Below are 11842 nucleotides of genomic sequence, written 5' to 3' on the forward strand. Positions count from 1 at the left end.
CTTACAACAGTATCCGGTCATGTGACCTCTTTGTTCCATACTGTATATATATCTGTGTTAGTGTAAACTACTTTACCTGATGATGACAAAACTTTGTCAAAACATTGTACATTTGCTGTTATGTTAAACTTATATTATAGTATTTCTTCCTTACCCATTCAAGCTGTCTCCAAGCATTATTAGTCTCAAAGAGCGTTCCTCATCATTGAATAAGTTTGGTTTGTTTGTTTCTAATCACAAAGCTGCTCAGTGAACTATTTGGATTTGTGGAGAATGAACGAATGAATTATTATGATACTTTACAAATAATTTAGGTCCTAATGTTTTAATGTTGCTTAAGTTTGTGACATCTGTTACAATGAAAGATATGCATACAGAATAATTTTGCATATTTTTGACATAATGTTAAACATGATACATATTAAATTAAGTTCTTTTTTTTTTTAAAGACTGGACTAATGCATTTCTGGTTATTTCGAATCGACGTTCCATCCTGGTGGCAAACCTCAACACTACAAACTTTGAGCGGGTACCTGTTAATGTTGAAAATGTTGTGTCTACAGCCTCTGATATGACATCTGGCACCATGTATTGGTCAGATATGACACTAAAGAAAATCTACCGCATGAAGAAGGGGGAGGAACCAGAAATAGTTAGTTGTTTGTTTACCAGGCATATTTGTAGCTATAGAAAATCTTTAGATTCATCACAGTTTTCCATTTTATTAAGCACCAACAGTGTATTTATACATCTTATTTATATTGACTGCATTGTACTTAGCATATCTTATGGAAATTAACATTTTAATGCAGTAGGTTACGTTGATGTGATTTTATTTTTCATTACAACAATTAGAGTAATTATGTTGAAACTTCCAACTAAAGAACTAGTTGACCTTTGAAAGAAGTTGTCTCTTCACAATAAAATAATAATGGGTCAGGTGCTTGAAGTAACTGATGTAATCCATGGTTCCTGGTGCCTGAGAGCTTTAGTGCAAATGTTATTAACATGTTTTGTCCAACTTGATTTATGATTAAACGTAACAATAATGAAGTTAATAAGGCTAATTACACAACTGTAATGCTGTACAAATTATATTTCACTTTAGGGAGTTGCTTAAAAAATTTTTGTTCTTAATAACAGTCACTTTGGTTCACTGGGCCTGGTGGGTCAAGCACTTACCTCACAATCTGAGGGTCGTGAGTTTGAATTTTCATCACAGAACATGCTCACTTTATATGGTTGCCATCTGGGACAACCACTCAAGTGTGAAAATCATTTGCTTATAAAAATTGCTGGCCAACCCCAGACTAGTTCGGATTAAGGTTATAATGGAAAAACAAACAAAAAAACGGTTTCATTTGAATATAGAAACATTCAGAAGTCGGAATGCTATAAGAACAGGTCATTTATAACAAGTCTGAAATTTTTATTGACTAAAAGATAAACTTTAAATCTGCTCTAAGTAACATTTTTAATAAATTGATTTCATTAGAGGTTGAGAAGTGAACTATATAAAATATTAGCTTAATGATAGCACCCTGGCATATTTTAGCAGAAAGACAGAAATAATCAGACTAAGTGTGCAAAACTATAATCCAAAATTTTCAATTAAATAAAGATTTTCATAACCACTACCTACATGAATCAACCCAAACTAGCTGAATTTATTCCAATTAGTATTGGACATTAAAATTATTTTTTGATATTTGACATGGAAACACTAAATGGCACAATTAATGTTGAAACTTCCAACTAATCAACTAGTAGTCTGTTGACCTTTGAAAGAAGTTGTCTTTTCTCAATAAAATATTGAATATGTACAAGGACTTGGTTAATATAACTACAAATAGCTTTCTGGTAGTTTATAATATAATGATTCTTTTATTTGTATATTTTCAACTTTATAGAGTTTAGTCGTCACAGCCCCCCAGTGGCACAGTGGTATGTCTGCGGACTTACAACACTAGAAACCAGGTTTCGATATCCGTGGTGGGCAGAGCACAGATAGCCCATTGTGTAGCTTTGTACATAAATTCAAACAAACAAATAGTCGTCACAAAAAGTGATATTAGCTATTTTAAATATTTGACTTTTATGAAACAATTTAGCAATTATAATGTGCCGGTAAGTGGATTGAATTGTGAAACATTGAAAATAATTGTAATTTGACCATAAAGCAGATTTAACTAAGTTTATCACATATTTAATTTTTTCTTTGAAGTTGGCACGGTAAGTGGCATTGCATGTAGCACTTTTTCAAGCATATAATTTGACTATCTAAAAAAAAAAAAAAAAGATGAATGTTCTTTACTGTGGCCAATTCAAAGCTAATACAACAATAGTCATTGTCTGTACTTCATCTGATAATTTACTGTAAAATATTATAAACCACATGTTTGTGTTTACACTTAGAAACTAAACCTGGTTTGACCCATAATAGTTTATTTCATAATATTAGAATTATATGATTTGTAATTTTTATTATTTGAAGTCCTTAGCTTAAGGGAAAACAAATGTTAATCACAGATTTGCTTCTCATGCATTGTTTTTGTCAGTGTTTATACAAAAGAAGCTTTGAGGTTTTGTGTTTTCAGAATTTAAACTACATAAAAGCTTACTTTTGTTACTTATATGTGATCAGGTAATCGATAGTGGTCTAGATCTGGTTGAAGGTCTTGCTGTAGACTGGGTGGGGCGTAATCTGTATTGGGTGGACTCAAGACTAAAAACACTAGAAGTTTCAACACTGAATGGAGAACATCGCTTAGTGTTGCTGACTGAAAACATTACTCAACCTCGGGGACTGTGTATAGATTCAAGAGAAGGGTAATTTTTTTATTATATACATAAATCTTAACTTAAATTTGATAAGTTTTCTTGCATAATCTGAAACTTATTTAGGTTTTAAAAGATGCTTTGGAGGAGATGCCATAAAAATAACAAGTAGGTAGAAGAAGAAGAAGAGATAGATATAAGTATGTATTATTTTATCTTCTCTATGATCAGTGACTACATTTTTTAAGCTTTTGTTTTATAAGGTTCTTGTAGATTATTTTTATTTTAGTCAGGTATGAAAAATTCAGTGCATGAAGTTAAAATTCAGGTAAATGCATCTTAAGGTTAGTTTTCCAATAATCCTTAAAGTATAGAAATGTGTAAAGTTTAATTCTTTTATGTTTTCTTGATTAGGGCTAGGCTTCTATTTTGGTCAGACTGGGGAGAGAACCCTCGGATTGAAAGGGTTGGATTAGATGGATCAATGAGACAAGTTGTCATAGATACTAAAATATTTTGGCCTAACGGTTTGACCCTAGACATCCCTAACAAACGGGTGTATTTTGCTGACAGTAAGTTGGATTATATTGACTTCTGTAATTATGATGGCTCAGGAAGACAACAGGTCATTGCTCATAATCATGTAAGTACATTTTGTGCCACATCTGTATTATGAAGATAAGATTCTAGATTATTAACTTGTTACTTATTGGGTAACTTATTAATCATTGCTGCTATTCGTATATCTTAAAATCCTCTAGTACAGTTTTAATTTATCAGTTGTTTTATCACTACTATATTATATAACCTTCAAAGGTGACTAAGTATATTTAATGTATTAGGTGTGAAACTTAAACACTTGGAAAACTAAATTATTTAATGCATTGGTATGTATTGTTACAGAAATTTGATTTTTATAACTGACTCAAACATTTATTTGTAGATCAGGTTGCAGTGTATAATGTGTAAAATCATTAATCAGGAGATACTTTGCATAATTTATCACAAGTTTACCGTGTTTCATTGTAAGTGCCTGTATACAAGCAAATACACAAATTTGTAAAATCATTAAGGAAAGATTTTGTGGTTTTCTGATAGAGAGTTTCCTACTCATTGAAAGAAAAGTATATTCTCTCAGTGCTTCAAATTATAAAATCACACATCAATAAATGTTTGGGTTGTAGAAACCTTGCTTTACAAACTTACTTAAGTTTATAAACAAGAAGTAGTGTAAGTTGTTCTGTGGTTTGATGTTTTTTTGTGTGTAATAATGTTTTTTCCATTAATATTTAGCACACTTTTTCTTGTGCGTTTTTTTTTAATTTATACTACAGTTATATATTTAAGAGTTTATCTTATTATTCTCCAACTCCATACAGTGTATGTTTAAGTACTACTTAAAAATATGCTAATGGATTTTTTTAGTATTTACTTCATCCACATTCCCTTACTGTGTTTGAGGATACACTCTATTGGACTGATCGGCAATTGCACCGTGTGCTTTCATGTAACAAGTTTCGTGGTGTTAATCAAACAGTGGTGTCTCATCTGGTGAGTCAGCCTCTGGGTATACACGTCAGTCACCCAGTGTTACAACCAGTTTGTAAGTATGAGCTCTTCCCATTTTCATTGCTTCTTTTGTTCAAGCTACTGTAAAGTGTGTTAGTTGTACCGTGCATGATAATGAAGAATAATACATTAACATATCTCAAAAATTTTCTGAGTGCTTTGAGATATTAAAAAAATCACAATTTGTAAGAAATGGTGGTTTATTCTTATATTATAAAATTAAAATCTAATGTGGTTATGTGTAAAATATGTAGATTTTTTTTTTTGTTGAGAACAACAAACATACTTTTACTGATTTAAATATTAATATAACATTTAGTTATTTATTCTTCACTTAGAAACTAAGTTTGCAAAAACATTGAACATGCTTTCCAAAAACTAATAACAATTTTTTAAATAAACACACATTGTAAAATATCAGCACATCACTATGCAAACAAACTGATCCCTCTCAAGAAAAATGTAGAAAGTTTATTAATAAAAATATTCTAAGACTTTTTACAAAATAATTGTTCATCATCATACAACTTGATGACCTAGCTTTGCTATTGTTACAAAGAAACTTGATAGAACACACTTCTTTAAAACTTCGCACGGTCATAAGTATTGATCCCACTGTGGCACTGATCTAATCTGCATCAGAAATACCTGTTTCTACTATTTAGATAAACAGACATTTGATGTTTCTATGGGTTTCTATTTTCCCCAACTCTTAGTGATATCTACTTAAAGTCAGTAGTTGTACAGTATATCCTCATGAAACTAGAAATGATAAGTTGATGACACCTTTGTCATCTAGCCTCATCAAGAAGTTAACCTAGACAGTTTTCTCTGACATCTCAACTCTTCCAACTAAAATGTACTCTTTATTATAAAAACAGATAAATTGATTTTTACCCATGCTAAACACTCTCCTCAGTCAGCATATAACTACAATCTTCCTACATCTGGCTACAGCAAACTATATCACTACAATGAATATCTGCACTTTAAATATCACTACCCGCATTCCATCAAATGAGAAATCATCAAATGCTTGTGTACAACCATATCAAAAGAACCTGAAATGAAAAATCAAATTAAAATATAGAAAATGAAGTTTAGTCAAACTAGATTAATGTTATGAGTGGAGTACCTCAGGGCTCTGTGTTAAGATCTTTGCTCTTTTTGTTTTACATCAATGAGAAAGATGAAGGAATGTTTAATAGATCATATAAATTTGCTGATGACATTAAAATTTTGGATGTTGCTGGCTGTGAGTAGGATGCTACTGCCTTACAAAAGGATTTGCATTATTTGGTGAGTTGGGGAAATAAATGGCAGATGGCTTTTAATTATAAAAAATCCAAGGTAGTGGGATATCACAATTTGAAATTTAATTATGAGCATAATTTTGATGGGAATAACCTTAACAATGTTAAGGAGGAAAAAATTTTGGTATTCTTGTTAATCAGTCTTTTAAGTCATTCAAGCAGTTACCATTGTCAGTGGCAAGGCAAATAGGATTTTAGGTTGTACCTACAGAAATATTGAATAAAAGTCCAAGGAAGTTATAATTTCATTGTATATTTCAATGGTTAGTTGAGATTTGGAGTATTGTGTTTAATGTTGTACTCTTACGTCAGAATAGGCATTTAATTTTTGAAAAGAGTTCAGAGAAGGGCTACTAGGATCATACTTTGGATGGAAAGGTTATCTATCATATGACAATAGGTTAAGATCTCTGAATTTATTTTCTTTTGAAAAAAGAAGAGTTAGAAGGGGATTTGATTGAGGTATTTAAGATTGTTAAGGGCATTGATAGCATTACATTTTATTTCTATTTAATGGTGAGAATGGTAAGACTAGGGGAGAAATATGAATTTTGGCGGGGAAAAAACTAAGAAAGCTTTATTTTTCTAACAGGGTGGTTGGCCCCTGGAATGAGTTGCTTTTGGTTGTGGTGGATGCAGTTAATTTAATGGAGTTTAAGAGAAAGCTTGGTAAATAACTGAATGATAAGGGCTGAATTTGAGTTTTTTTTTATCCCTCTCCACACGGGTCATGGGTCAAAGGCGTGTCATCACATTTGTTGACTCGCATTCAAAATTTTATTGAAGTACTATTTTATGAATTTATGTTAATTAGTTTGGTATCAAATTGTAGATTATAATTCAGATGTTAGTATTATATATTATTTAATCTCTTAATTTAAAAATCAATATTGAAAACAAAACACCAACATCCGTTTTTATGTGTTACGTGGTATGCTGAATGCAGCACTGTTCAAATTAGATGTTTTTGATGTCAAAATATAAAGCCTATAGTTTTGTACGAATTAGAAACTCAAATTACTGATATTGACAAGCTAGAATATAAAATAAGAACCTCCTGTATTTTCTATTTGATGAGATATCGCTCGTGTACTGAATGAAACACAGTGGTCCAGCTCACCTCTTTCCATTTTTGGAAACACTTCCTTATATGCACTTACTGTTGTCTATGGCATATGAATACCAATCAAAAGCTCAGAATATACCCCCTACTGGCTTTCTCAGCCATTTTAAATATTACAACATCATCTTGTCTTTTTATACAAAACATCAAACTGGTAAGTTTAGTCTTTAGTCTGCTCGAAATTTCGTATTTTTTTAGACCTAAATACAGCTTAGTTACAAAGCTTGAATTCTGTGGTATTGATGTAGTAATTTATGATTTTTTGGTTACTCAAATGTACATATAAAACCTAAAAAAATTATCTCATTTCACATTTTCCACGTGCAAAATTTTATAAGGCTTAGCAACCTGTGACAAGCAGCAAAATGAGTACAAAGGTCGTAACTAGAAGAGATTGCTTTACTTCTTTATTTACTGTTCTATGTTTTAAAAAAAATAAGCTTAAAAACTTGTTTGTAAATAGTAATAATGTATATACGTATATAATGTATAACAATTGAAATGTGAGTGGATTTTACAAAATACTAGTCCACTAAAACACAGCCAAGGCAGGTCACTTTATAAAGACTAAAGGTCAGTTTTATATTATTGGATATGGTAACATGAGTACACGTGCGTCATGTCGTTGTAACTTCTGTACTCTTAGCTAGGCATGGCTGAAAGGTCAATATAATAAAAATATATATATTTAAGCTATTTAGTCTAAACCTTTGTGTTTTCTTGTTATAATTTATAGTCATTCTAGAACGAAAAAGCCACAATTTAAATTTATTTCCTAATTTTTTATGATGGTTACGAGATCAGTTAAATTGACCAAACCCGTACAGAGACTTTTTTAGTGAAAATAACAGATAAAATATAAAGTATTTTCTTAAGAAATGTTTGATAACTATCTGGACATTATATAGATTTCACATGTGAAATTTTAAATTTTTGTGATGCATAAAAGTATTTTTAGTCTTTAAAATGAAAATTATTTTGCATGTTGGATAGGCATCGCGCAAAAAGAAAAAAAGGCTTAAGAAAAGTATTGCTTAACAAACCTTAAGACTGAATGAAAAAATCTGATATTTTACATATGAAAGCCTTGTAATGTTCACTGATAATCTGCCAAATTTCGTGAACATACACTTACTAATTTAAAAGTCATAGCATGAAAACTATAACAAGTACAAAATGGTTACAAGGTCAGTTCCAGAGACCAAGCCTGTGCTGAAAGAGTTAAGGGTTTGTTTAATTTAGTGAATAGGACAGACTAGTTGGACCAAAAGATCCTTTGCTGTCTTTTATTGTTATGTTATGTTTAAAGCTATAAAAACAAAATTTTTACTGTTTTAGTATCATTAAACAGCTCTTAATTGAGATGACAACCCAACTGACATCAAAGCTGTTACAACTAAATTAAAATGGCAACATTTCAAGAGAGAATGTAATCTACAAGTTTCCCATTCCTGTGTAGACTTCTTTATTGGAGAAGCTAGCAGAAATAAAGATCCAGGAAGGAAATAACATAAGATGCCACGAGTCTGCTAGATCCATAAAAATATACCATGGCTGAACACAACCATAAAACTGGCCATACCATCGCTTGAAACCAGTGACAAAACCACAACACAATTCAACACCAGAGAACAAAAAAAACACTTTTTGTACAAAAAATCATTACTCAGCCCATAACCAATACTATGGTTTGCACTTTAGTTAATTGCTCTTGTCCATTTTGTATGTGTAATACAAACTTATAGATAAAGCAAGAACCAAGACTCAATACACAGTGATTCTACTAAACTGGTGTCACAACAACAGACAACAGTTACTAGCTCTCTCACAAGACTGCACTGTACATACTCAAACAGATAATATAAATATCTTGTAACTGATTGTATAAGCATAGTGCAATACATAAAATCATGCTTACCTGATGAGAGACTCAGTATAGAGGCAAAACTTGTCCATCTTCACAAGTAATCCTTTACAAAACTGACACATGTAGATGTCTTCTTTATACTTTATTGTTTCTTGGTAGTTGCTTAGACGTTATGCATTTAAAACACTGTTGTAATGACAGAAATTTAAAACCATGATTTGTGTATGAATCATTAAGGTAAATATTAAAATCTGTTAGGCATTCATTAACTGAAAATCTGTAGTGAGTGTTTTCACAGGAATGAAGTGTAACATATATTTATATCAGTTGCCATTCAGTCAATAATCTTTGATTGATTCTTCTCTCAGCTACCAACCCCTGCAAACTTTCTCCTTGTAGTCATCTTTGTCTTCTTTCCCCAACTACCTCTGGTGGCTACTCTTGTCACTGTCCTCCTGGCTATGAGGAGGATCGAGTCATGGTTGGGACCTGTACACCAAGTAAGATTTCTTGGTACAACTAAATCCATAACACTGTAATAGAACTAATAATACATAACAGTTAAATTGATGTACTATATTTTTTATTTTGTAGAAATCATTCAGATTTAGAGAACCTGTGATTATGTTTTTCTTCTAAAACTTTAAAATTAGTATTTTTTCTTCTGAAAATAATATCAACTAGAACTAATATAGATTTTAATGAAATTATCATATTTTCTGGGTCACTTAGAATTTAGATACAAAACTGATGGTTTAACAGCTTCTTGTATATGTATATTTAGTTAGAAATACATTTTAAAAAATGTGCAATTATTTCATGTACAACAAAAAATTTAATGAATGGATGGATGGTATATTTTAAACATTAGAAAACCATATCATATTTATTTATAACATGTACCACACACAGTTAACACACCTTATTTGATGGTAATGAAGAAGACTCAGATCATTGACAGGAGTCTGACACCAAATGACAAGTCCATGGGGCATTTTACACCTGTTATTGGTGTAGAAAATGGCTATGATTTTGACTTAGACAGGAAAAATGGAACGATCTACTGGGTTCAGCTAGAAGAGGACGACAAGGAAAAAGTAACCACTATTTTTCTAGTAATAAGTATAAAAAGTAACCTTGTAAAGGAAACTATGCAAATAAAATACTACAAAGTATATGCCCCTTTTAAGAACTTTATTTGAATAATCCTCACACTACAGTTACAGTTAATGTTACTTATAACTTGTATTGATAGAAACATTTTCTTAAGTAGAAATTTTTCTACTTCATTTCTAAATACTTGTAGAATGAGAATTTTGCCATAAGACTTGCTGTAATGATTATGCCTAATCAAATTTGCAGTATAGGATAAACCACATGAAGTTGTATTTAGTTAAGAGCTGAAAATACACAATGATGATAGCACACAGTTAGAGTTGTTGCTTTCAGTTTCACTAAACTGTTTTATTCTTCAACCCTATTTGTAGGCTTAATCTAAACCTAGTTTAACATAGCTAGGTAGTTGTAATTGTATGTAATTTAATGCCAGACTAAACTTATTAATAATTACTACAGTGATGAGTGAATCCTTATTATGGGAAAATTAATTAATATATGAATAAGTGTTAACACAACATGAAACAATCTAGTTGTTATTGTATAAGATTTACTTACTCCCTAAGCAAGCAAAGCATTTTGTATGATTAAATATTAGACTATAATGTGCCAGTTTAGGTAAGAAATACCACTATGTATGTCTGACTTTAATTTTGAATGTTGGAATAAGTCAACATATGCAGAACAAAAGTGTTATGCAAACTCATATCAAAAATACTTTCAGTATAAAGCATTACAAACAGTAGTTTTGCATTGATGTGAGGGAGGTATGTAACACTACTATTTGTATGATTACCGAAGACTATATTGTTTCACAAAGTCAGTGAAATATATTTAAATATAACATTTCTAGCACAATACAAACAAATTGTAATCATAAACAAAGAAATGTGTAAATCCACTTGTATATAGGCCGTACTTTATAAAACTTTAACTTATGTTAGGCCTAAATTCGATAAAGAGATAAATTGACACTGTAACCTGTGTACGTTTTTTTTTTTTACTTCAGTTAGGACTAAACTTTACTGTACTTAATACTATCAATAAATAAACTTATAATGTTATTCTACGACCTAACGTTAAACCTTTTTTAAAAACTTTGATAAGTTTTTAATATTCTGTTGTACAAAATGGTTAGTAAATTATATTTACATTCCCCTCTTGTTGTTACTTCTTGTTTCATACAGCAATTGTAGTGACTTGATCACTGTACTTTGCCACAGGCAGACTGTTGTCGTCGAGTGAATAATGCGCATGTGCGGTCTTTCTTGGAGAAACATTCTAACTACGCATGCTTATGCAGCAGGTTCTCGGTCAGAAAGCGTAATAGTCATACATACAAACAAGCAGAATAATAGTATAGATACTTTTTTGAATTTCCTCGAAGGGTCAGAAACATAGATTAATGTCAGGATTATAATTGTGGTTTTCTGTACTGAAGCATGAGAAAGATCATGGATTTTTTATACAGGGAACTGTTTATAAAGTGAGTCTGAAAGGTGGAAACTGGACCAAGTTTTTACCTGATGGAATTGTTGGAGCACCATACACCATAGTGTATGACTGGATTGGACGAAACCTTTACATAGGAAACAGAATAGCCTCCAATATTGAAGTAATTAAGGTGAGAAACTGTATAAGGTAATCATATTTTTTCTGTGTTGTCGTAAATGTATTTTGGTGCTTTTGTTATTAGTTTTTAAAATATTTATTTCTTTATTTATGTATAACAAGAATTTAGAAATTGATGTTGAGGGTAAATAAATATCATTCTAAATATACCAGAAACTCTATGCAAAGAGCTATTATTGATTCAGTGGATATAATATTGTATGTTCCCATGATTTAAAATAAATGTATGGAGTAATCATTCCTTTTTTGTATATGAATAACTGTAGAGTCTTTGGACATTTAGTATGACGTGAAGACACACAGATACATATAACTGAGGTCACTCCAGTGAAGTGTATAATATAACAAAAATATAAATAACTTGTTGAATTTTAATAATGAAGTATTATTAATAATTGGTTTCAGGACATTAATGTCACTTTTCAGCAAGTTTATATATATATA

At 30.9% G+C, this 11842-nt stretch overlaps 1 protein-coding gene across 1 annotated transcript in view; it reads left to right on the forward strand.

Annotated features, from left to right (window-relative positions):
* LOC106459552 (low-density lipoprotein receptor-related protein 2-like) overlaps positions 1–11842 on the forward strand; it is a 248405-nt gene that overhangs the window by 148669 nt on the left and 87894 nt on the right. The window contains exons 28-34 of the mRNA XM_022386057.1: positions 450–652; positions 2645–2829; positions 3193–3421; positions 4204–4381; positions 9019–9150; positions 9563–9747; positions 11238–11390. Of these exons, the coding sequence (XP_022241765.1) occupies positions 450–652; positions 2645–2829; positions 3193–3421; positions 4204–4381; positions 9019–9150; positions 9563–9747; positions 11238–11390 (1265 nt within the window). The remainder of the gene's footprint in view (positions 1–449; positions 653–2644; positions 2830–3192; positions 3422–4203; positions 4382–9018; positions 9151–9562; positions 9748–11237; positions 11391–11842) is intronic.

Source organism: Limulus polyphemus, unplaced genomic scaffold, assembly GCF_000517525.1.
Source record: "Limulus polyphemus unplaced genomic scaffold, Limulus_polyphemus-2.1.2 Scaffold626, whole genome shotgun sequence".
Classification (NCBI taxonomy): domain Eukaryota; kingdom Metazoa; phylum Arthropoda; class Merostomata; order Xiphosura; family Limulidae; genus Limulus; species Limulus polyphemus.